General features: G+C 51.2%; 1 protein-coding gene across 2 annotated transcripts in view; it reads left to right on the forward strand.

Annotated features, from left to right (window-relative positions):
• The first annotated feature begins 1,214 nt into the window (after positions 1-1,214).
• Positions 1,215-26,042, forward strand: part of PRRX1 (paired related homeobox 1) — a 40,825-nt gene continuing 15,997 nt past the window's right edge. For both annotated transcript variants that reach the window (XM_082484705.1, XM_082484706.1), the window contains exon 1: positions 1,215-1,473. In XM_082484705.1, the coding sequence (XP_082340831.1) occupies positions 1,233-1,473 (241 nt within the window). In that variant the 5' untranslated portion in view covers positions 1,215-1,232. The remainder of the gene's footprint in view (positions 1,474-26,042) is intronic.

Consider the following 26,042-nt stretch of genomic DNA (forward strand, 5'->3'; position numbering starts at 1 on the left):
CTTTCCCCAGATCAGGGGGGATGGAAATTCTGGGCTGGCTGTGGCAGCCCGGAGCCCAGGCTCCAGCCACCAGGACGCAGCGGCCTTTCCTGGCCGGCAGGACCCTACCCCTCGCTGCCAGACCAGTTGTCCTCGGGGCCCTTCTGCAGCGAGCGAGGATCCAGGGGTATCGAGGCTCCAGGGGTACCTCCCTGCACCTCTGCCTTGGCCATGGGGGCCGGCTGGGCCAGGCCAAACTGCTGGGACCTTCTTGCTTGCTGGCCTGAGGCTCCGAGTGAGTCCTCCTCCTCCTGTCTTTTTCTCTTTGCTGTTTCTCTCTTTGGCCTTTTTTTTTTTTACCCCCTTTCTCTTCTGCTCTCTTGCTCTCTCCTTTTCATCTGTCTTCTCTTTCTTAGTTCTCTTTTGCACTTTTTCTTCCTCTTTCACTATTTTCTTCTTCCTTTCCTCTCTCCTGTTCACGCTTTCTCTTCCATTTCTCTGTCTCCTTTTCATCTGCATTTCTCATTTTCACTATTTCTCTCCTTCTGCTCCTCTCCTCTGCCCCGGGAGCCCTCCCCAGCACCGTGCCCATCCTCCTCTCCAGGTGCACCTCCGGGTGACAAGAGCGGGGAGGCCCCACACTCCTTTTACGTCCCTCTCGCCCCCAAACCGAGGGCTCCCCAGCCACCCCACAACGAGGAGCTAACAAGCGCGGCACGACTGGCGCTGCCCACCCCCGTCCCGGGGGGGTGGGATGAAGGGGGGGCCGCGCCGGTACCACGTCCCGGCGGGGGCCCCGCGGGCCGCCCTCCCTCGAGTGCCCGGCGCGGCCGGAGCGCCGCGGAGCCGCCCCCGCCGTTTGAAGTGCGGGGCGGAGGGGAGGGGAGGGCAGCGCAGGGGCGGAGGGAGGGGAGCCGCCGGCAGCGGAGGCGGAGGGACGGGGCGCACCCGCCCCAGCGGCCCCACAGCCACCCTGCGCCTCCCGGCCGGCGGCAGCTCCCCGTGCCCCGCGCCGCCGCCCCGGCGCCCCGAGCCGGCCGCGCCGCCTCTCCCCCTCCGGCATGTTTTAAACCCGACTCTGCCCGCTCCCCTTCGGGCTTCCCCTCCCGCCGCCGTCGGGTCCCGTCCCGTTCCCCCCTCTTTGGCCCTTGCGCATCCCCCCTCGAAGGGCCGGCGGCTGGGGGGGGAGCGGGGGCGGTGGGCGCCCGGGGGGGGGGGGGGGGGGCGAGGGCAGAAAAGCCCCGCTCGACACCATGGCGTCCAGCTATGCCCACGCCATGGAGAGGCAGGCCCTGCTGCCCGCCCGCCTCGACGGCCCCGCCGGCCTGGACAATTTACAAGCTAAGAAGAACTTCTCCGTGAGTCACCTGCTGGATCTGGAGGAGGCGGGCGACATGGTGGCCGCCCAGGCGGACGAGGGCGGCGGAGAGCCTGGCCGGAGCTTGTTGGAGTCCCCCGGGCTGACCAGCGGCAGCGACACCCCGCAGCAGGACAGTAAGTCCGGGGACACCCCACTTCCATCCCTCCCCGGGGCGAGGGTCCGCTGCGGCGGTTCCACGTGTGCCTCGCTCCCGGGGCGGAGCGGAGCGGCCGGGGGAGCCGCCGCCGCCGCGGCCGGTGCCGGCCCCGAGGGGGCTCCCGCGGGGATGCGGCCGGAGGAGCCGCCGGCCGGTCCGTGGTCCGGCTGGCCCCGCTCCCCGAGCCGGCCGTGCCCGCGTCCCCCCTGCCCTCGGCGGGACCGGCACACGGCAGCGTGTGAAAACGCGTGTTTTCCCCCAGCCGCGTCCCGGGAAAGGGGGTAGCGGCGAGCTGCCCTTCGCCGTGCCGCGCTCGTCGGGTCCCGCGCCGCGCTGCTCCGTCTCCCTTCGGGGGACCCGGAGGAGAACAGCTCTGGGAGCCGGGGCGGGCAGGATCGGGTCGGAGGGCTGAGCCCCCTTTCCCATCGCCTGTCGGGGGGCTGAGCACGGGGCTTGGCTGGACGGGGCGAGGCGCGGCAGGCGGCTGAGCCGCCTTCCGTCCGTCCGTCCATCCATCCGCCCGTCCCTCCAGCCCGTCGGATTTGGGGCTGGCGCCGTAGTTTGCGGGACTCCGGGAAGCTGTTCGGGGGTCTGCGTGGGGACCCGACGATTGTCCGACGACCTGCCGGGAGCATCGCGGCTCTCAAACAGCCCGAGGGCACTTGCGCCGCTGCAAAGTGGAGCCGCCGGTCCCCTCCTCCCCGAGTCCCGATTCTCCCGGTGCGGGCGTGATCCAGACCCGGCGGAAGTTCTAACGGGTCCTCGCTAGAGAACGCAAGTAGCCGTAAAACAACAGCCCAGCGGCTGGAGGGGCAGCGGGGATGGGCGCCGGCTTGCGCGGCATTTTCCAAGCCCCGCTTGTTATTTTCCAAGGGCAGCGCCGTCAGAAAAGGCGAGCCGCGGCGGCGAAGGGTGAGGTGGGTGTGCAGGGCCAGCAACACCCCACCACCACCCCTGCCCTCCCTCTGCTTTCTGTTAAAAAGAAAAAAAAAAAAAAAAACAAAACCCAACATTTAAAAAATGCCCGGCCGCAGGGACTGGCCGCGATTTTCGTTGTGGGTAAGGGCTGGCTGCGGCCGCCCCCGCCGTGGCTCCCGTGGGGTGGGCAGGGGCCGCGTCTGCGGACACGAGCTCGTTTCCCTGGGTGCCCCCCATCCCGAGCCGGGGGGCTGCCCTGCGGCTGCCGGCGAAAGGCCAAAAAAAAAAAAAGAACTAACCTCGAAAAGCGAACGAAAATTGCAAATCGCAATTTTCGTTCGCTTTTCGTTTGGGTTTGGTTTTTTGTTTTTTGGGTTTTTTTTGTGTTTTTTTTTTTTCGCTGGGAGCCGCCTCCGACCCTCTTTTCCCCGTGGATCCGACGTGGCTTTCTCGGTATCCCGAAGAGAAATTGGGATGGGGAAGGGGGGAGCCTTCCAAAAAGCAGCCGTTCCTTGCACCACCGCCCGTGGGATCCCCGAGCTCAACCCCGGCAAGACGTTTTCTCCGGGCGGGGAAGCATCATCCCGAGGGCGGGTGTATTGCGGGAGCGCGGTCGGGAAGGCAGCGAGCGGTGCGCGGCTGCCGGAGCGGCTCCCTTCCCTCCCGGAGAGCCGGACCGGGGAGCGGCTCACGGACCCACCGCCGCTGGCAGATTGCTTAAAAATTTTTTTCCCTTCCCAGGACCCGGAAAAATGTAATTTCTGGCCCTAAGGGGTGTATTTTGGCGGCGAAGGCAGTGATTGCTGCTCCCTCCGATCCAGCTCCCTGTGCTGCAACGCTGCAGCCAGAGAGTCCCCGAGATACTAATCAAGAAGTTACATAGACAACTCCTTTTTTCCTTCTATTTCCTCCTCCTGGTTTCGTTTATCATATTTTATTTGGACCCTATTTACTCCTGATGCTGCCCCCTTGCCAACTGCTGAGCCCTCCGGAGCTAGCTCTCTCAGCCTGGAAAAGAAGGGCTGTGTTTCCCCGATAACCCACCATGCTCTTAGGGCATGAAACGGATCAAAAATCCCAGTCTGAGGGTGTGTTTCCCAGCCAGCATTGCCAAGCAGGGACCAAACTGCAGCTTCAAATTAATTAGAAGTTCTCTGAATGCTGTAAAAATTTTAATACTGTTGTGGTGAATTAGAAAGTTTTTCAAGTATTCTAAAGTAAGAAAAAAAAGAAACCCAAAACAACAAAAAAACAACACGGGGGTGAATTCTCCCTAGTTTATTGGGCAGAGCTGTCATTTGGGCTTTCTGACTCTTCCATGGATGTGTTTAGCAGATCCCGTGAGTCTCCGTGCCTCAGTTTCCCCACCTATTGCATGTGTTTTGTGAAGTGTTTTGCAGTCCATGCAGGAAAAGGACTGTGCTGGAGCGAGGCAATGCAACAGAGGTATGAGCCTTTCTTGGTGAAAAATGAGAGTTGGTTCAGTGGAAAAGCTAACACAGGGCTCGGTTATTCTCCATGTTACTAAGGGAGAGAAGGTAAAAACTGTTTGGAGAAAATGTGGAGTGTTTCAGGAACACTAAAAATGTTCTTCCAACTTGGAGGAAAGTCAGCTAACCTGTCACTGATTTCTGTCCCAAACTGAAGTGAAAAGCCAAATTACTGGTGCTATTTTTGTAATCCAAAATTAAGGGAAAAAGTTTGTTGCAGAAATGACAAAAGGTTTTATTTAGACATTTGAGATTGAAGGAACTATTTCACCACTAATTCATTTGAAAGCGGTTCGGGAGAAAACGTTTCTCTTATTGAAAAGAAAAAAACCAACATCCCTGGGAGTAGCTGTGATTGTAATATTTACAGGGAGAACTGTCAGCGTATTAAGGAGCTGGTTTTTCAGTAGTGCTGCGAAGCTGTCACTCTTACTGACTTTAGTTCAACTTGCAGCTCTGAAAACCATACCCTAAAAGCTGATACAATTCACAGCAAACCTCCCTGCCTCTGCCGCTTCGCCAGGAAGACTTTGCAATCCAACTTCCTCTTCATTGCAAAACCACCTGTTAAGATACAACCAGCTCTTGCTTTGGTAGAAGGGCGTTCTCTGACTCTGGCTAAAACTGGGGTCAAAATGCGCGTCCCAGCTCGAAAGGGGACCCCCTGATCTTCGCAGCAATCAGATCCTGTTGCTCCCATGTCCTTTAGGGGCGGCAGAAACCTGTTGGTGGCATATGGGTTCCCAGAGCTTAGAGTTCTGAGGAGGGTTAATTCTCCAAATCCAGAGCTGGTAAGCTATTAGCTTGTTTTTTTCTTTTTTTTTTTTTTTTTTCTTAAGATGGCATTTTTGACTTCTGCTTTTTTTCGTTTGTTTGTTTGAGTCTCACTGTTGATGGCTCATAAAACGATGCGGAGAAAGCATGAGCAGCAAAAGAAAAATTGTTATGCTTGGACTTCTTTTGTAAGGAATGAATAAACCCCACTTTGGTCCAGTACGTGCACAAATTCTGCGTATTGGAGTTATTACTGTCCTTTAATTTCTCTTCAGTATAAAAGCAATGGCAGTTTGGGGGCTGCGCTTCTCTCCCAGGCTAGCGGATTACGTCGGGCTGTCAGGGCTGGTTTGCAATTAAAGATGGGGCAAAGGCTGCCTGCGGCTCCCCACAATTTCTTCTGTCTTGGCGGGCATCGTGGCCCCTCGGCACTGCTGCTTCTTCCCAAGGAAGCAGAAACACTGCTGAGGCGGCTGGGAGGAGGTGAGTTTCTTTGCTTAGGCTGGATCAAGTGGAGCATCTGTGCTGGATTCAGCCTCCTCTTCTCAGTCAGCGGGTTGAGAGCATGAGAAGGGGCTTTTTCAGCTGGCACGTCATTTGGTGATGGATCATATTGTCACAGGATTTTGCAGAGATTAGAAATAGAATTTTTTTCAGGAAAGGACAAGACAAATTCAGGGATGAGTGAGGATGGCTCTTCACTGCAGCAGCGTATGGGGGCAGCGTTGGGCTCGGTGAGCCGCGAGTCTCGGAGACTGGAAGGACGAGCTGGGGCAGAGATTGCTCTATTGGTGCCTGGGTTTATACCTCCTGACTCTGTCCTTACTGGCAGTCTGAGACAGGATCCTGAGCTGCAGGAGCTTTGGTCTGCTCCCATATGGCTGTTCTTTATGCTTTAATTGCCTCTTTTTAATCAGAACAAGTGAGGTTGCTGCAGGAGTAAAAGGGTGTGTATAAATATTGAATTGTTTTATCTTTTTTTTGCTGATCCTGAGGCTGTCTGTGGTGGTGTGCCTCTCCACCCATCACAAAAAAAAACCCATATGCCTTCTTAAAACCAGGTGGAAAAGCTCGGCCACTGCTTTGAAATATGAAAAGTGATTCTGGGCTGCTGAGTCCAATTGGAGGGTGAACGTGAGAGGAAGAACCAGGGACAACTGCAGGGTTTTCTTTGCAATTCTTTGCTTTATCTTGAAGTAGTAAGTGGCTCTTTTGTTAGTAAAACACAGCCTTTATTCCCAGAAGATACTGAGAGTGTAGACCGGGGGTGTACAGAGAATAGAAAGGGGAGGGGGGGAATGCAGGGTAAATTGATTAAATCTATCAGCTATTTTCTTCCTCTCTTGTCCTGCATAGCTGATGGATAAAAGGAGCGTCTGCAGGAAGCAGCTGACGGCTGATGTCCACAGGTTACACAAGGGTAAGCAGTGCCTTCAACCCCGCCGGCAGTGGTGAGCATCCTTAGGAGGTGCTGCCAAGAAAGACTTTCCAGAACCAATCCTCCCCTTCCAGCAGCTGATGTGGAAAAATTGAGGATCAGTTCAATATTATTTTTAAGACACGTGTTGTTTGTGTTATCTGTGTGAAAAATACAACAGCTTGCTTTTTCTTGCGGGAGTAATCTTTACGCGTGCTGGTTGTACTGCACGTATCCTAGGGGCTTCTCGCAGGAAGAGTGAACAGCGTTCACTTGAGTAAAAGTTGAATAACAGACCGATAACTAACACAGAGCAGTTGTTAGAAGTTAGATGACCTTCTTTCCATTTATGTTCCTTGGGCATATCTATTTAATTTCACTCTCAGGCTGGCTGGTGCGTGGTTATTCCGCCAAGTATCTTGCGGTGTTGGATGTTTTTCTTACATCCCTGAATCCGACAGTTTGAAGTGGAAAAACATTTTGTGTTTTACACACAAATTTCTAGAGCTTCTGGATGCAGACAGAAGATGGAAATGTGACTCCATCACAAACCTGGAGTCTTTAAAAAAAATAGGAGTCCCCAAAAGCAAACAAAAATGGACAACGTACTATTACTAACAAAGGAAGAAAAGCCATGTGAATTAGAAGAAGGGAGCTGACTCAGTTTGCAAGTGCTGGCCACGCTGCCCTCCGTTTGATGGGCAAAACTAGACTTTTATTGGTTTGTGAATTTCACTTTTTTTTTTGATCATAATCAGTTTTGCTTTCTGGTTCTCATGGATTCATAATTTGCTGATGGTATTTGTGTTTTCAATCCATCCACACAAAGCTTCCAGCTTTCTAATTTGAAAAAGATTTTGCTGAAGGTTTTTACTTTTTTTTTTTCCCCCCTCTCCCTTAATGTAATAAAAACATTTCCATGAAAATTAGATTTTGAAATCACTCGTAAAACTTAAAGGTTTGGTTTAAACTGCTAGAACACTTTTAATGAACATCAGCTTTCTGTCATCTGCACCGAGTTTCCACTACTAGCCAGTCTATTTTCCATCTTTTTGATGATGTATAAAGCAGTGACCGCATGGGAAAATATTATCTCAGGGTTAATTTGTGCAATCCTTACTCACGCCGTTGCATGCAATTCAATGGACTGCTTATATGTATGCCAATTGATGAGTATTAGCGTTTAAAGTCTTGACCGGCAGCCTTGAGTCATGCAAAAAACTTTTATTTCGGGCCGGTGGAATATTTCTGCGCAGGCATGAAACAGTTTTGCTGTCTACATTCAGGGGCACGATCCTTTTGGCTTTCGGCAGAGGTGCAACATGAATCAAAATACGTGACATGAGGAAGCGTGGAAAGAAAGAACAAGAGCTTGGACAGAGTATAAATAAGCAGGAGGGGCTGGGAGAGTTGTGTTTGACAAGGCAGACACAGAATTACAGGGTTATAATTCCTTCGAGGATATATTCTTCCCCACCCCCCCACCCCTCGGTAACTGAGTTTGCGCCCATGGTTTTGACATCACCAGAATGGCTTGATAGGATTATAGGTGTTTATTCCTGGTTGGAAGTTGTTTATGATATATTTAATCGTTTTTGAAACCCGTATTAAGTAGCCCTGAGGGAGCTGTCCTCCTGCTGGGCCTCCATTGCATAATGAAGTACATCACGAGTATTTACCAAGTGTCACAATATTCCAGACTTGGGCCTCTGTTTCTGGGGAGGATGAATCACTGCATTGCTGGTTCCCCACCCTACTCGCATTTCCTAAAGGAGGCTTGGATTTCGGGGCGGATTATGGAGATGTGAAGTGAGAATCATCACAGCCTGGCTGGAGGAGCTGTTGTCCAAGGCCGTGATCTGACTTTCTGTTTGAACTGTCCTCACGAATTTATGCGCAGGGCACAGAAAGGTTTCAGTTTGTGCTTGGGCAATGGAGCACAGAACACTGGCTTCCCCCAAGAAAAACCTGTTGTATGGTCAAGCACGTGGGAAATATCTGCTGAACCCACTGGTTGCTCTGGTGGGAGAGCAGACAGTTCAAAGGGTGTGAAATCCCAGTGGGTTTTATGGCAGTCTGGTGGGGTGTGGAGAAGGATGCTAGCGGTGCCTCCCCTTGAGGGGGAGATGCAGCATAAATTCAACCTCTTACTAGCCACTGGAGAGTTTCTGCGGAGACTCCGCATTACAGACTATGCCAATGCAAGTTCACACGTGCATAAACACGGGTACCACCAGCCCCACGGCACTGCTCTGTAAGCATTTGTCCTTTGTCACCCTGTGTTGTGACTGCAGCACTCTTATAGCCAGGGGTCCGAAGGTCCTCCAGGACAGTCCTGCAGTTCTTACTCCTAGATTTGCTGGCTGTGCTTATGTTTGTCATTCACACGTTGATCTGTAAACGCATGGTATGTACCTAACCTGCCATTTCCTTTTCTGCACTCTTTCTGCTGGGCTCGGCTGGTGTCTACCATGTAGCCCCGGAAGATGGTGTGAGGTGGAGATGGGACCTCAGCAGAGGTGGACTGCGTGTCTGCCGTGATTACGGTGGCATAATTTTGAGACAAGTTTATTTCAAACGAGAACATCTGGAGGATGTTGGTTGGGAAGGGAAGGGGGAGCAGTGGTGCCGAAGCTGAGGGCCACCTCCTGCAATGGAAAGCCTGGCATCTGCAAGCATGAGTCTGCGAAGACCAAAGCTGGGAAGAGAGGCCTGATGAGCAAGCCAGTGAGCATCTATTTCAGCTTACATAGCTTTCTGGGCTCCTCTCTCATCTCCAGAGGCCGAGAAAAGGTTACGCCAGTGTTTAAAGCACTGTCCCAGACAGTCTGGATTTGTTGTGCCCGTATGAAGTGAACGTTTGCCTTGGAGTGGCAGTCCAGGACCTCCTGGTGCCTTGTGTTCCTGGAAGGGAAGGGTAGAAGAGAAGTTAAGGGAGCCAGCTGTGCTGTTAACAAGTCACTACATCCTATTGCAGCGTCCAGTTCATATTCCACCCAATTTTTTCCCCATTTCTGGCTAGAGAAATTTTCCTACAGGAGAAACTCCAGCCAGTCAGCAAGACTGCTGGGCAGGGCAAACGTCCAAAGAGTATCTGGCTAGGACCATCTCCACATCTTGATGAGCTGCTCAGGCAGCAAAACTGCTTTTGCATTGAGAGCTGGAATTCATCAGGAGCCTGGGGACATTGTTTCCTGCTCTGAGCCCACCAGCAGATGAACTTCTCCTGTGGCCTCCTTGACCAAAGTAAAACCAAAGTTATCCATGGCCCTGTGCCTCTGGGGACAAGACAAAATTGCCAGCAGCAGCCGCTGAGTGGGCAGGGTTGGAGAAGAAAAATGGCATCCAGCTCTTAAGGGGACCAGTGGTCCCAGGGGCACTGGGAACAAACCGGGATGCCTGGGGGTGCTGGATCAGAGTGGGTGGCTACAGAAGGCAGCATCCAAGTAGCTCCCAGCCCTCTCTTGTAGCCAGTATAGATGCTGGACCAGTCAAGGTTGGGTAGGTTTTGAACTCATGGGGATCTTCAGTAGTCTGCTGTTTGCTCTTGGTTTTGTTGTGTTTGTTGCTGCTAAGTGAGTGGCAGGTGAGTTGGGCTGAGCTGTAGCCAGTGTGCCGGTGAAGCCATGAAGACCTGCTCACTGCTCTGGAAATTGTCCTCTTTTGGAAGCGTCACTAATACAACCCACATTAGGAAAAAGAAATCATGCTAGTGCCTTTCAAAGAGCCCTCACTTCTCCGCATCAGCTCAGCGGAGTCAGGGCTCTTCAGGGATGGACTGGACTTTAACAGGGCAAAGTGCCCGAGCCATAACAGTGAAAACAGGGTGTTAATGCTCTGGTGCTGCAGAAAGGGCTGCCTTTACCAGCAGCTCCTGTCCCCGTGAAGTCTGGGCTGGTTTCCTGTAAAGGTTTACAACGCTCTCCGCCCCCCCGTGGGTTGAAATGCCGGTAACGCTTCATACCTGTTATCCTTCTCTGTCCTGTGCAGCGTTGCATTTCCCTCTGCATGGAAGGTACGGAGCAGAGGTTTGTGAACCCAGCACCAAGTTCCTGCTTGGGATGGATGACTCCCGTGCTGACAGTGCTGGAGAAAGCTGGTGACAAGTTTGTGTCTCTTTCCTGAGAGTGTTTGCTCCCATTTGACACTGGGAAGGGTGTCTCTAGGCAAAGATGGTAGCACAGCCTGTCCGGTCTTGAGTGCTTGAAGTTGTCAGAGGAGGCGTATTGGTGATTTTGCAGTGAGAGATGGAAAAAAAGCATTCAAGGCCAGTCCAGAGCCAAGCTCTGCATCCTGCTGCCTTCACTCTGAATGCTGACGGGAGTCTGTACCTCTCTGTGGATCAGGGATGGGAAGCCAAGGTGGTGGTGGTGGAAACACAGGTCTGGATTTTAGGCACACACACACACACAATGCAGCCTGCTGGGGAGGGCGTTCTTCTGCTCTGTGTGTTCTCCAGGCAGTGCAGGGCCGCTCTGCCTGGGGGTACAGCAGGGCAGGGTTTGTAGAGTGTGGCGTTTGCTGGTGCTGGGGGCAGCCTATCCAGAAAAGGTTTGCACCCAAAATATAAATTAAAACAGTGGGGCTTTTGTTCCTCCAATCGTCAGTAGAGATGGTGCAGTAGGATGATCCAGCCTGTCTTGTATTGCTCCAAAATGCTTTAGTGCCTTGGCCACAGAGTCTTGAGGTCTTTTTTTTCTGTATACTTGCTGCCATAACTTGGCCAAGTTCACCTCGCTGTGCCTCAGTTTTCCTACTCATATAACTGGGTACAATCCTGGCCCCTAATTAGGGGCTTTGAAATCTGCTGGATGGATGTTACGTAAGAGCTTGGCTTTAACAGCAATTCGGGAAGATTCTCTTCCCGCTGCATTGTCCCCAGCAAATTGCTGTTTCATCTGCCTCTGTCACTGGAATCAAGCACCTTCTGTGTTAATTAACCGATTAGCATTGAGGAGATCCCCTTCCATGAACTGGAGCAGCTTCCAGCAAGTTTGCTCCTGCAGGGAACCCGCCTGATGCACTTGGGGAGAGTTGTGTTTGCTGCGTGAACCCTTCCAAGGGGTGAAGCAGTGTTCGGTGGCGGATTTTTGCGTGCGGACTTTTATCTCCTGAACATCTTGAGATGCTTGGGCTCTCCACAAACCCAAAGGATGCAGAGCGGCACGTGCCGGTCAGCTGGAAGGTCCGTGAAGCATTTGACAGCAGACACTGGAATTCCCAGTGATTGGTTGGGACGGTCACGCTCTTTTTCTTGGCTATTGCCTTGTCTTGAAGGTTTGGCCAAAAAGATCTTTACTTACGGTTTCTTTCATCTAGACAACTGCTGATACGTCTCATGGAAACTAGGGAACAGGAAAAAGTGCTTGCAATGCATTGCTTGTTGGTAATTTGTTTTTCATTACTTCTCCTTAAAAAAAAATAAAAATAAATCAGCTAATCAGTAAAAAGAAACAATCACCTGTGATTTAGGAGCAGGATCTCTCATTGTAAATAATAAATTAGTGTCAGGAGACCAGGCAGACAGAATGGTTGATGAATATCCTGCAGGCTGAAAGTTGTTTATCAAGCCTGTTTGAAGACTTATGACTAACAAGCTCATTTACAGAGTTTGGAGTCTGTTCATGAACCGTTCTCCAGCTGGGAGGATGTGGGAATCATCAGAAAATGTATTCACAAGTTACTCGATCATTTAAAAAAACGGATCAAACAAACAAAGACTGGTTTTTGGAAGGGAACTGTAAATTCCTCCTCCCCCCCCCACTGGGCTTTCTGAGGCATTCCCCTTAGGAAAACGAGGGGCCCGGAGAAGAATGAAGAACCCCACGTCGCTCACTAATGACCTATTTTGGTGCTAACCCTTCCTCTGAATGCCCCGCCACCAGCCAAGCTCTCCAGCTGTGAGAGAGCCGGTCCTCCATGGAACGTGCTCCACGAGGTCTGGTCACAGGCGCCCGACGGGATGGATCCATCTCGTCTCCACCAGTGATTCCCAGTGGGGAAATTGAGCTTGCTGGGGGAAGTGACTGCTCTCGCTCTTCTGATGAGTTTACAGAGCAGATCTCTCCCACGTCACAGCCCTGCATTTCTGCATGGTGCCCTATAAAGGAGGGCAGCATGGGAGCTGCTGGTGTCAACCTGCTGTCTATAAAGGGGGTTGAATTCAGTGTAAGGAGCCTACACTAGAGCGCTGTGGCTCCATGCCCTTTGCAAATCTGCTCTTCTGGCCTTGAACCAACTCTCCTGCTCAATGCAAAATGCTGCATCTTTATGAGGAGAGTCAGATGTTTTTCACCCCCAGCATCTCCTGTAGTTCTGCCTCGTTTGTGGAGCTCAGCCGTGGAGATGGCACCAAGTCGGCTGTGTTTGGGGCAAGCTGCATGTCGAAGAAGTTGTGAACTGGGTCAAAAAAAGTCCAGAGAAGAAAAGCGGTAAGGAGAGCTTCAGCATCCAGTTTAGAAGGAAAGAAGAGGTGCTTAAGCTCAAGAAGAGGAGGGTATAAACCGATGCCCAAGTGATTCTATGCCTACCTACTTCTGTTGCAGCAAGGGAGATGTAAATGAGGTGGTAGGGAAATCCTCCCAGGTCTAATGAGGACAGGGAAACCCTGGAAGAGGTGGTGCAAGGATGCTGTGGAGACCCCAAGCACAGATCTGATGGAGATAAACACGTGAAGGAATAAGCAGCTTAGAGGTTATCCTGCCTTGGGAAGGGAGTCCTTCTCCCAAGTTTCAGTGGCTGTGTGGATTTAGTGGGAACGTGCCAGTGTGCTTAACCCTATGTTTCATCTGTCCTGGACAGCACAATGGTGCTGCCTCCAATTTTCCCCCGCTTTCCAAGGAGGTTGCTGTGCTGTGTTCAACTGAGGTGCCTGTGGGGCAAGGAGGACCCATCCAGCTGAGGGGAAGCATTTGAATGGAAAAGGGACATGGTCACTGGAGGTGAACTCGCTGCTCAGAAACCAGGCAACAGGTTTCCTAGACTTGCCTTTTGGCTTGGGCATTGTGAGCTGGAAGTAGCTGGTGTGATTGAAAAGACAAACTAGTCTGTGATTAGCAAGAAAACCACCCCAAAAAGCTGCCCTTCATCAATCTGGACAGGCTTGTATCTGCCTTTGTGAATGCCGTGTGCTCCTCCAGCCAGAGATCATCTGTGTCTGGAGGAGGTTACAGCGAGCCAGTGAAGAGGGCGCCTTGTTTTCGGAGGGTCGGAGCACTTGGTGCAGAGCTGGGTGCTGAATCCTGATTTTTTTCTCACCAGTGGTGGTGCTGGGCTCCCCATTCTCCCGCCGCCTCTGGCTACATGCATGGCGCTGGTCTCCAGGTTTCCTTGGAAGGGCTTTGCTCTCTGCTGTGCTTCCCTGGTCTCCACTCTGAGTGGGAGCTGTTTTCGTCGTGTGACGTATCGCTGTCCCTCTCATGCCGTGCAATGCCGAGAGTTGTTCCAGACACTTGTGATGACGGATTTGAATCCCCATTTCCGTGAGTCTCTAGGAAGAGGTCTTCCCTTCCTCCCCCCGCTTTCAATCCGTCAGAGAAAGGTAGAACAAGAACCAGTGGCTGAGAGCAAAAGCCAGACATGCGTTCAAAGGAGGTAGAAAACATGCATTTTTTTAATTGTGAGATGCTATGTAATCACTAGAAATAACTCTGAAGGAGAGCATTGGCTTCTCCATGTATGAATATCTGGAAGCCCTTTTGGAAGAGCTGCTTTTGTCAGCTGTGAGTTATTGGTCTCGCTAGCGGGGTGACTGGGTGAAACGCCATGGCCGGGTCTCACACAGAAACCGGCAAACTGACGAGCTCGGCTCTGGCCGCGGGACGGATGGATGTGCTGCAGCATTCCTGCACAATTTGATGTTAGGGATATTCCTGCCAGGAAACTGGATCACAGGACCAGATGGAGAATGCAGATCCACTCGGTGCGAGTCTGTTTACAGGTTTGAACCAAAACATAGCGAGAAACAAAAAAGAAAAGCAATGTCCTCATCTTTGATCATAACTCTTAAGCGAACCAGCTGCCCCGCTCATTTATAGGCCAATCCCCTCCAAAATCCTGCTGTTAAGAATAGCAGAAATAGGGAAACCTCTGTAGAGCTACGAAGGGGGAACATCAGACATGGAAATAGCCCAACTTGATCTCCTGTTTCGGGACCTCTTCTGAGTTTACTGCGGCTCTGAAGAAAACAGGCTGTTGCATGAGATTTCTGGTATTTCTGGCCAGGTTGAGAGTCTGTGTGAACGGTGTCTCTTACAATCGCAACCCCGTCGGCTTCGGGTAAAATGAGGAAAACAGGGAGAGCTGCAAATCTAATCAATGGTGGGGTAGGGCGATAAACGTGCTTAGCATCCTCGCGTCACAGAGGGCCTCCGAATTGTTAGGGTGGGCTCCCTGGGAAGGTCAGAGATGCTTGTGCAGGGCTGGCAGCAAGGAAAGGGAGCAAAAGGGTTTGCTGGGCCATGGTGGTCAGAGTTGTCTCTTGCTGCCCATGTCTGCACTCCATTTTGCATTCGCTTGTTGCGAGCTGGGGAGCAGCCCACTAAACTCAGGAATAGCCAAAGACGGCTCCCCCGGGAGTGTTTGTCACATGAAGCCCTCGTGGCTGGTCCTCTGCTCTGCTGCTTTGCTTGTGGGGATGGGCACTTTCCTCCACCCATTTCCCAGCACTGATGCTCAGTACTTGCGGCCATGTGCTCATGGACACACTGTTGCCCAAGGAGGATGGAGGCACGGAGGTTTCCAAATGTGCTCCATTCCTGGAAGGGCTGTTAAGTAAAAAGTATGTGGAGAAATGCTTTGGCAAATGGTTTGGTTTGGAGACATTATGCTTTGCTTTGGTATGATTAATAATGGGGATGAGGGGAAAAGATCAAAATAATCAAGCTCCTCTTAAAACTTTGCTGAGCTGAGCCATGTTCAAAACTCAGTTCCGGGTGTGAAAAGTCAGAAGGTCTCTGAATTTGTCCCAGATTGACTCCGGGCAGGATTCAAGCTTCTGAAAAAATCCTGGTGCATGATTTTTGCATGAGCACGTGTGAGCATGTTAAACCTCCCCCAGGCAGCGCCGTGGCTGTGGCTCCAGGGCGTTCGGCATCACTGCACAGTGAGTACACCTTGTCGTGCTTCACAGCTGAGCTGGGAACTAGGGGAGTCCTGTCTGTGCTGCAGCGAGCATCCCTGGAAACCACCATCATCTTTGCCCAAGTCCTCCTTCTGAGAATGTGGCTATCCACTGCCATGATCAGGAGGTACCACAAGGCACGGATGTGAGTAGGGTCATCCTAAACTGGCCATGGTGTGGCTGGATTTTTCTGGAGGCTGTGCCCTGGCTGCTAGTCCTGCTTTAGGTCAGCCTCTCTGTAAAGAGAAGAATGCTTGCATGCCCGGTGTGCAAGAGACAGGCAGGTATCTCCTGAGGGAAATGCCCACCCTGACCCGAGCTGGTCCTGTTTCAGAGAGTTGAGAGGATGCTCAACCCACCGGGGTCAACAATGTTGTCATTAGCTAATAGCAGAAGCTGCTTGGGAAGAAGTACTAGACTTTCCTTTAACAATGTTGACAGTCACAAGGGCCAAAGAGAAGGGCACCTTCCTACCTAAAAATGCAACAATTCACAGAAGGTGAATTGCTTCTACATTGAGAAATGCAGATTCTGTTCAACTGCAGCAGGCAGGAAATTTCTGTCAGTTCCGGCTGGAAGGGGGGGAAAACGTCCTCCAAATTAAAGCAGTTACGGAGAAAGCAGATGCTTTGGGTAAATACTTTTGATTCTGGTCTTCATTTAAAAGCAGCATCTATGGTGGGGGAGGAGGTAAGATTTTATAGGCCTTAAAATGGAAAGAAACTACTTTGACTTTTTTTTTTTTCCTCTCCCGAATTTGCTTGCTAAAACTTTTAGAAGGGCTGTTAGAGGTCAGCTCCAAACAGGGTTTTAAAGTACACACCAGTCGTGTTCAGGGGGTGATGCTGCAGGAGGACTTGGGGAGATGCGGAGGGCAGGGCTGGAGGGGCTTTTCTGTTATTCTGGTGCCATCTACTGGTCCGAGCCCACAGAAAGGTTTGTGGCAGCGGGAAAGAGGAGGGAAACACGGGTGAACGGTGTGGTGTGGCTAGGGTTCCTCAGGAGAGGGGACTGCTCGTTCTCCCTGCGCAGGACACACGGATGCGGTCAGTCCTGCTCTCCCCATCACCTCGGTCTCCACTTTTGCATTAGTTAAAGGCGAAAATCCACTTTCCACTTTGTTAAAAAGACTGGTGCAGCCATACCAAAACCTGGGGCTCGGGCTACCTGGTCTGAGCCCTGAGCTCTTCCATCTTTGTCCTCGTGAGGAAGGCAAGGGGGGGTGATGTGAAGGAGGCAGCCGTTGGTGATGATGCTCCTGCCACTGTGCACCTCCAGGCTGGGATGTCCACAGAGCAATCAGGGCTGAGTTCTGCTGGGATTTCCCTTCACTTTGTCAGCACTGTAATGTGCTCTGGTTTAGGTTCTCAGGTGTCTTGTAAGAGCTTGGGCTCACCCAGTTGCTTGGTCTCTTGCTACCAGCATTAATAATGCCTCTTTCCTTTTATGGAGCCACCAGGTTTTCAAGAAAACTGTAGGAGCTGAATTACCTTCACAGTTCCTGTTCAAATGGTCATTACAGTTGAAATTGGCAAACGACTCAAAAACTGCCGGCGGAATCAGAGGCAAAGAGTGTGTCGTGTTGTAAGTGATTTCTTCAGAAACCCAGTTGAAACCAGCTGGGGAAGATGGGCTGCCCTTTTGGAAGGTACCTCCAAAGGGTGCAGTGGCCAGAGCAGCCCATCTGAGGACACCGTCTCCTCTCCGGGTGCCCGGCTCCCGTGGGAGGCTGGTGCGAGCTCTGGCCCACAGCTTCTTCTCTGTCACTGCCTCTCTCCTGTCACACGTTGCATGTTGGCTTTGCTGTCCCGGTGGCTGGGCCAGCCCCGTGTGGCGCGTCCCTGGGGAGAGGATGTCCCCTCTGTTGTGGTTTCTTCAAACGGCCGAGGCCCGTCTTCAGCTTGCTTTGCTTCAACGTGGCAAGCCACGCTCTGAGCGAGACACAGACTGCCTTGAACTCCGCCGGCACAGGGAGCGAGGAGGAGTGAAAGCCAGGAGAGGGGAAGAGATCTTCGATGGGGTTTTCCAACAAACTTTCCCACTTTTTTTAATTTTACAGTTTAAAGGCAAGACCCACATCAGGAGACCTAATACCTTGGGTGCAGTATCTCTGCTATGCAAATGTACTCTCTGCTCTAGCAAGCACAGGAGGTATTACCCCTTTGGTTACGATCGGTATTAACTTTTTAAAGTGCTTGGGTTTCAAGCCTTGATATTTCCCAGGCTCATTTTCTCTAATGATTTGAGAGAAGCCAAAGCCCTTTCTGTGTGAAAACTGGAGGCATGGGAAGTTCTTGGTGACAGGCTGTACCTGAAAGCTGGAAAGGTTGATGCTCAGGTACAGAGGTCTGCCAGGTGGGAGAGGATACCCCAGAGCCGCCCTTGCAGTTTCAGAATTCAGCGCTGTTTTGGGGCAGCCTGGCCTGTTTCAGCCAGTGCTCGTGGAGCTGGTGGTGGAGCTACAGGGCAGACATGTGCTTAGGGTGGATGTGGGCACCTGGCCCTGTGGGACATGGCCCTGGGTGAGGGCAGCAGCAGGTCGCCCAAGGCAGGCGGTGAGGATGGGACTGTTGACTTTGGCCATAGGCTGGCAGGTAACCAGGGAAAGATACAGGCTGTGCTCAGGGGTGAGGAGTTTTAGTATTTTATTACCTGTGGGCCCAGGTGATAGATCCAATAAAACTGCCAGAGCAACTACAAAACAAATGCCTGAGCAACAGAAGAGGTTTGTGGGAGAAACCTGCATGTTGTATTACAGCCCGGGTTCAGCAAGCAAGAGGACTTGAAGTCATCTGTGTGTAAGTTATAATCATCGGGAGCACTTTTGCCTCCCCTGTTCATATAAGACAATATCAGAGTGCTGTTAGCCAGAATGAAATGTAATATTTGTTTTAGTAACCCGTCCATCCTTCATCGGGGATGAGGGGGTGAATTCTCCAGCTTAAAAGGAGATTTTCATCTCCGGCTCCTGCAATCCTTCTAATGCTGGGAACAGATTTGGTCCAAATATTATTTGGGCATAATTTATGTGAAGACTTGGGTTTTTCTTCCTCTTGCTTTTGATTCGGGAAATCGTCTCTGTTCATCAGGGGCACTTAACTGCAAAGTAAAAGCAGTGTCTAAGCTGGGAGCGGTCCCTGTATCCGCTGTGAATTCGGCAGGCACTCGCTGAGGAACGAGCCCGCGGCAGCAGATGACATGCGGTTTGATACGCTTCTTCCCGTCAGACGTTGGGAAATAAAACATGATTTTGATACAATCATTTGATGATGTTAGCGTGGTCTCCCTGTGAGTCTCTGTGTAAGGAGAGTAAATTTGAAAAGCCTTTTTTTTTTCCCCTGACAAAAAGCTAGGAGAGGACTCCGGGGTCTGCCCTGTCGAAAACGCTGTCTGACTTCTGGAGTGGGAAGTGGCTGAGACTTTCCCGTGCGGTTGCCTCAAGTTGGGCATTTCAGCCTGTAGTTAGGCGCCTGACTGCAAGTGGCTTGAGCATCAAAGGGCTCTGCAGATGGGTTTAGCTGTCACACTTCAGCTTTTAAAATGGGGCCAACTGGCTAACGATAGGCCTTTACTACCAGGATGCCAGGTTTTGCCTGGCTCGCTAACAGAGCGCCTGAAGCCTTTATGGGAGGACTGTCGTTTACCGCGTGGATGTGCTGTGCCAGTACAACGGGACCAAAGTCCAGGCTCAGCATTGCTGTGACTCCTTGAAGGACTGTGGCTCTTAATTCTTTATTTTTATTCTTTTTTTTTTTTTAAGCTCCAGATTCTGCGGTCTTTTGGAAACCTGGGGTCAAAAAAGTACATCTCTGGCAGCGTGTATAAGTCAGAAGGATGAGACTCGGCCAGCTTCAAGGTTAAAAAAAAAACCCAGAGGGTGCATCAAGAGAAGGCACGGTCTCTCTGGAGCCTGTCTCGATGCCGATCTGCCACGGAGGCAATCGTGTGATTCTGGGAGGGTCCAACTTACGGTCCGTGAACGTTTAGGTTGGTCGCGTTTTGGCTGCTCCTGCTCTGTGCAGACAATGCTGGGGGGCACCGCCAAGACAAGGCCATCCCCTCTCCCCCAGCCCAGTAAAGACTCACAGACACCATTTCAAGCCAAGTGACAATTTCTGGGCTTGCAGGAGCAGGGGTTAACTCAAAGGCTGCAGACGCCGTGCAGGCGTCAGGGCTTTACAAGCGCTGGAGCGGTGCGTGCTAACGCAGGGCAGGCTGCCTGCCGCAGGCTGCAGCTGCGTGCAAAAAAAATCTCCTTTTTCCACCTTTCATTTTTGTTGTTGCTGCACAAGTGCCGTGAATGGTTAAATTTCCTGCCTGGGCAAGGTAAACGAAGGGTCTTTGCCCAATAAACCCCTGTCTTTGTAGGTCTGCTGTAGCTGCGCCTCTCTGACTCAGGCTGGGGAAGGAAACAGTAAAGTTCTTGCGGAGCGCGGGGACGGGAGTGTTTTACAGCTCGCTGAGCGGGCTCCGAGTTTGCGGCAGGAAAACCTACCTCAGGCTGACCTCTCCGGAGCCCACTCTGAGAGCCGAGGCAGCGATTGTTTCTGGACCAAGAATCTCTGCCACTTTTTCTGTGTTAACTCGAGATGGTGCTGGCCTGGGTGACAGCAGGGGCCGGGTGACGGGCTTTCCCATCCCCAGGGAAATGGGAGTACACACTCTCCGCACAGCGCTTCCATGCGCGCTCCTGCATGGACACGGTGCTCGTCCTGAGCAAACACCAGGAATGTTTCCTGACTCTGAGGTTTCTTTTTCTGGAGCGTGCGGCAAGCCGGAGTGGAAAGAGGTTTGAGGGCCTGGGGAGTTTGCTGGCAGAGCTCTTTCCTCCTCCCGGAGAGGTGGGAATAATCCTGCGGGACAGGGGCAGCACAGCTGTCTTTCGTCCTGGGATGTAGCTGAGCTGTGCGGGATCGGGAGGTGATGGAGCTCCCAAATCACCACCTTGGGCACAGAGCCAGCTAACCCACCTGTTGGGTTCCATGCCCTCCTGACCCCCTCCATGCTCATGATTTCAGTCTGTCCCAGCTGGATGTCCAGCACAGCGGAATGAGACACTTCCCTCTTATTCCTCCATAGCACTAACAAGCTGCGGGGCTAAAAAGCTTGGGATATTTTGCTCCAAGTGGAGCAAGATGCTGCTGTGCAACTCGGAGGTTCTTCACCGCCTGGCTAGAGCCAGCGCAAGCCCGGCTCTGCCGGCTGCCCGTTGGCTCTGCAAAGCCCTTGCCGAAATCAGCGTGCCGCGTCTCAAGCCCTGTGGCTGAACTTGGCAGGCACGTGAGCCAGAGGGTCGGGGAGAGGGGTGTCACCAGTCCTAAAGCAAGCGGCAGCCTCCCAAGAAGGGGCAGGAAGCGCCGGGTCCCCAGTCCCCCCGCTGAACTGGCAGCTCGCGCCCGGCATTGTAGCCGAGCGTGTTTTCAGCGTTTTATGGGGCATAATCTGTTGTCATCGAAGCCGATGGCAAATTCCGTACTTTCTGCAGCTGACGCTAAGTAGGTCTTTTGAAGGTTGTAATTTCTCGTTTAAGTGATGCCAGTTGCGAATACTTTGTGCTGAGGAATAACCCCTTAGCGCCAAATAAAATACAGTGGAAGTCTGTGGCATGTTTTTCAGCGTATTGTTAGTTACAGCCCTCCTGACAGAGCACATTCTATGCCGAAGATAAATGCTTGGGAGCCTCTTGCCAATTTATGTCCGAAAGGGCTTTTCTTGGATGTCCTCTTCTCTGTGGAAAATGCTTTTCTGTTTTTCCAGCAAACATTTAATGAGCTGCGCTTGAAAGAAAAAGAGGACCTATTTCAGGACCAGACCGTTCTGCTTTAGTTCTCTGCGAGCTGGTTTGTGGCTCTTTGGCTGCTCTGATCTTTGTTACACACCACGTTGCACAGCAATGGTCTCTGCATAGCAATATGCATGTTCCAGGACCTGCACGGGGGATGTTTCGGTCCACCCAGCGACGCTCTGGAGTTGTCCCTCATGCCCAAAGTTGAAGGGTATTCCCAACTGACCCATCTCAAAATCCAGGCTCCGACCAAGCTGTAGGTACAGTTGTTGGCGTATTGGGACACTGGGTTCCCATGCTGGGATCTCAGTCTTTCCATTTCAATTCGATTTCTGTGACCAAGGGGGAGCCTTGAGAGCTGGTGTGAGGGGTCTGGGGCTGGTCAGAGGGGCATGCCTGCAAGGGATGTGGGCTGGCAGTGGCCCGTGGCCAGGAACTTCATGTCTGGCTGCTCACGACTGCTCACCAGTCCCAGTTGGCATTGCTGCCAGGACTTCCAGTGCGTGGCTGGGACCTGAGGCTGGCAGGACAGGGCCTTCAGCCTGAGCCACAGAGTCCATACCTGGTACCCCTTCCTGGGACACATATGGAGAGCTGCACGAGGAGGAGGAGGGAGGAAGCCACCTCTGACAGGGGGTCACCTGCACGCTCACTAATGCATTTTACTTGTGCAACCAAAGAGGTTGGTGGAGATTTCCTAAGTGAAGTCAAAGGCTCTCAAGGTTTCTGTGAGCAGAGCCAGGAGCAGCTGAGCTTTCTTTCTGAGGGATGAGATGATTTCAGAAGTCCCCTCAAGGGATGCCACTGAGGGAGCAGAGTGGAAAGCCCATCCCACGGCCACTTCTGTCTAAATCAACCCAGACATCCAGGCCCCGGGATGATGATTTGGTAGGTTGATGAGACAGAGGAGGCTGCGGCACTGCAGCAGTGGGGCAATCTGGGGCCCTGTGCAGGTGATGCTCAGTGCTCACACACCGTCACATGGCCATGGCTGTGTCTGACCCAGAGGGGACTGAGCTTGAGCTTCCAGAGCTGTGGGGAAACCTCAGCACAGGGGCATGGTGGTGCCCATCAGCTGTTGGGGTGCCATTAAACCTTGCTATGGAGCCCTGTTAACCTGAAATAAGTCCACCTGCCTTCATACATGAATCAAAAATGACGGTTTTTCTGCAAAGGGGTAAGAGCAGAGCCAGCATCGATGTGGAGACTCACTGTTAGCGCTGATGATGGCTAGGAAACGTGGGCTGCAATACTCACAAATGCAGCAGCTAGCATTTGCATACGCAACTGAAATGAAATAGCTGCTGTGTCCTTCATACCGTATACTGAAAGTGTTTTAATTACTTCTGTTAATTTCTTCTCTGTGCTGTGAAACTCAACAGCATGAATGGCACAATTGTAACATGAATGCATCCTGTTTCTGGTTTATTTTGAAGTGCACCTGGCTCCCATAGGTGCCAGGTGGTTCAATAGTTTTTTATTATTTGGAGAACTTTTTTTCCCCAGGTTTTTCACTGCAATTCATATTCAAATATCAGTGATTCCTGACTTAAAAATATTTTGTCCTCAACTTATTTTATTTTTACTTTAATTGTTAGTAAAAATTGACATAATGAAATAACCAACAAATTATTTTGCCAGAGAGTTGATCAAAAAAATTATGAAATGTTTTCCTTGGGGGGGGGGGGGGGGGGGGGAAATCTGTTTTAAAAATTCTCATTAAAGGTAATTGACGTTTCTGGACATGACTGACACAAGGAAGTTTGAAAAAATGCCCATGATAACAGACCAGGGGACAGGAATCTGCTGTATTTGACAGGCTGTATACAAGAAGGATGCAGCACTGCAAACTCGGCAGCGTGGCTTTGCCAATGTGTCTAGACAGCTCATCTCCACGGGGGAGAGAGAAGCTTATTTCTTGGACCCGCTCCATCTGTGGCTGCTCTGATGAGACAAGACCACTTACTGGTCTCCTTTATCGATGGAGACTTTGTGTGCAGGCTTTGGGGTTGTGCTGAGCTTGCTCAGCCCTCATTACATGGTGACCGGTTGTCTTCATGAACTGATTTGGGCTCCCGCAGCTGTGGGATGCAGTGATTGGAACAGGGAGAGGGGGTGCACCACGAGTGCATAGTCATGTTTCTCCAACTGTGCTACCATGGGTGAGCCATCAAATCTTTTGCTGGTTTTGAGATACTCCTCTGTTAGGTGAGGATGTGCCTGGTCTGGCAATGGATGTGGTTCATTAGCTAGCGCCTTTTAAAAGGCTTAAATTCTGTTAAATTGTGCTAGAACAGCAGCATTCATCTGCTAGCCCTGCACCAGTCCAAAAGCGGTGCTTGGTGGCTGAGACATTCTGTATCTCTGTACAGGTCCCCTAAATTGTCTAATCCTCCAGGTCAGAGCATCTGAGATTTCAGCCAGATTAAGGGCAGCAATAGGCAGATATCCTGTAATATATTCATCACCTGGAGGCAAAGATTATTACTGCATATTAGCAATTGTAGTTTCCAACATATCCCTTGTTTGCCCCAATTCACAGGAGCTCTGACAGTCATTATTCTGCCTCCTCTGCTGGGACTTGTGCTTTTCAAACTGCAGTGAACTTTGTGGAAATACAGAGATTTCCATTTTTCAGCCTTTTGATTTAAAATCTCTAGATGATTGTTCAACTCTGGCAGGGAACCATTCAAAATACATTCCAAAATATTCATCATTCCAGCAGGCTAAGAAACATAAGATGTAGCAATTTATTAGCTAATGTGAAATGCATTTGCTGTCCAGAAGAGGCTAAGGATGGAGGTGGATCTGAGCCTGATTTCCCTTTGCATCCTGCAGAGCCGGGGTGCGGAGCACGCTGGAGCCCGTGGTCCATCCCATCCGCCCTCCTGTTTTGCTGAATGTCCATATGTCCAGCAAAAAGGTCCCAGAGCCCAGCAGCAGCCTTGTCCCTCCTCCCTGTCCCCTGCCCTTAGAAGAGCAGGTTTTCACTATGGACCTGGGAAGGAGAAAAAGTTGTTTTGAAATGGCCTTACATGCTCTATTCCCTTTGCCTCCTATAGTGATGCGGGATGTAAAGGTCCTTTATTCCCCACCCAAGTAGCACGCTCCTGGTCAGGATGCTCAGCCCTTGGAAGAGGCAGGTGGGCTGGATGCTGACAGCCGGGCTCAAGTTCTGTTATTTCTGGATCTCAGATGCCATCATTTTTCCAGTTGTGATCAAGAGGGACCCATAAAATGCATTAGCAGTGAAAATCTGGATTTCTAAGTGAAGCTCTGCAGTGGCTGCAGTCCAGTTTGCTTGGTAGTGGACCAGTGGTGGTCCAATTTGGTCGAAACACATTTGTTCTTGGATGCTAGTGAAAGGGGAGCACAGCCTTTGGAGAGCGGGTTTCGATGTTCTCCCTGTCGTTTGCACTTCCCCTTCTCCCAGCCTGTGGCACCCTGTGGTCCTGGCACAGTCGTTCTTGTGCCATGCAGTTTGCAGTCATGGATATTTCAACAGTAAACAGATGAAATATCCATTGAGAGCAGTGTTTCTGCCTACCAGTGGGGCCAGCTGGCGTGCGCATCCCACCGGTCATTGTCTGTCTGCTCGCATGGGTCCCACGTACAGAAAAAAACACATCCAAGTGAATTTCCAGATCCAGTCGGGATGGGGCTGTTTAATAATGGCACTTCTCAGCAGCACGGTGGGCCTCTGCGGGGACCTGAACAAGTGGAGACATTCATGAAGCCGGTCAGCTTGAGTCAGTCTTTCCCAGTGTGGGCGGGAGATAGCTGGGTAACCTTTGCACACTCTTGCAGCTGCTGGAAATGAGCTACTTGAAAGGCCCAAAATGCCAAGTGGTTCATCTGCAACGTATATACGGACTGAAAAAAAAAAAATCCCCCAAAAGCAGCCTTTTTTTCTGTCTTGCCAAAATCCTTTTTCTTTTCTTTTTTTCTTTTTTTTTTTTACAGTTACTGCTTCTTGCAAAAATATCTCTAATTTTCCCATTAGAAAGTTTTTCTGTCTGAAGTTCATGAGAGTTTTTTGCCACTTCTTTTAAATACAAGAAAGAATTTAATAAAAGCAGTGTTGCCCAGAGTTCAGGTGGGTGTGCAGTGGAAGGGGGACTGCAGGGTCCCCGCTTTGTGGTTTCTGGATGATGCATCCTTCTACATGAGTACTGGCAGGGAGGCTCAACCTTCTGAATCTGTGGCCATCAGAAGAGGGTGGAAGTGTTTTTTATCTACCTTGGTCTCAGGGACTATTCTGAGGGATGGAGAGACCTTGCAAAGACTAAAGTGTACCATGCCGAAGGGCTGGAGCAACCGTAGTATTGTCTGTGTTGTTCTCCGGGCTCCAGTACACCCCATTAAGCCCTGGCCCAAGCACCAGCACTGCATTGGTTTTGCTGTCTCCTAGGGACTCCTTTCTATGGAATTAATCAAAATCCACCCCACGCTTTGTCCCTGCGATGGAAGAGTCTCCCTAACACATTCTGTATTTTGTTGTTAAAGTCTTGTCCCAGCAGCTTGGGATCAAAGGGCATATTGGTCCCTGAAGCCTGAGGCGTAGGTGACACCTGTTTGTGATTCATGTCCAGCTACAGGTCTGTGAGCCACCTCTGCACATAAAGAGAAAGGGGACACCAGGTAAATCCAACAGGGAAGCAGGTAGAAATAATACTGTGTGCCTTTTGTACAATGTGTAACCCTATGGAGCTCGCTGCAGAGGGATATGAGTGTGGAAAATAGAACAATAACCTGTCCTTGCCTAATTGTCATGATGGTTTGTTGCCACTGTCTTTGAGGCAGCTGGTGGTATCCAGGTGGACATGGATCCTGGCTTTCCTTGTGCACCAGTCTGCTACTGCATGGGAAGTTCTCGTTACATGGTCAAGCTAAGAGCAGTGGTGACTCTTGAGGAGAATACTGTCAGCCGTTGTACTGGTTTGGATGTACACCGCATGCACGTTGGAGTTAAAAGGGGCAGTGTTACACAACTTGGCTTTTCAAGCCTTTGTAGAAAGGACAAGAAGGGGTGCTGGAGAGG

The sequence above is a fragment of the Vanellus vanellus genome (assembly GCF_965231255.1).
Source record: "Vanellus vanellus genome assembly, chromosome: 5".
NCBI classification, from domain to species: domain Eukaryota; kingdom Metazoa; phylum Chordata; class Aves; order Charadriiformes; family Charadriidae; genus Vanellus; species Vanellus vanellus.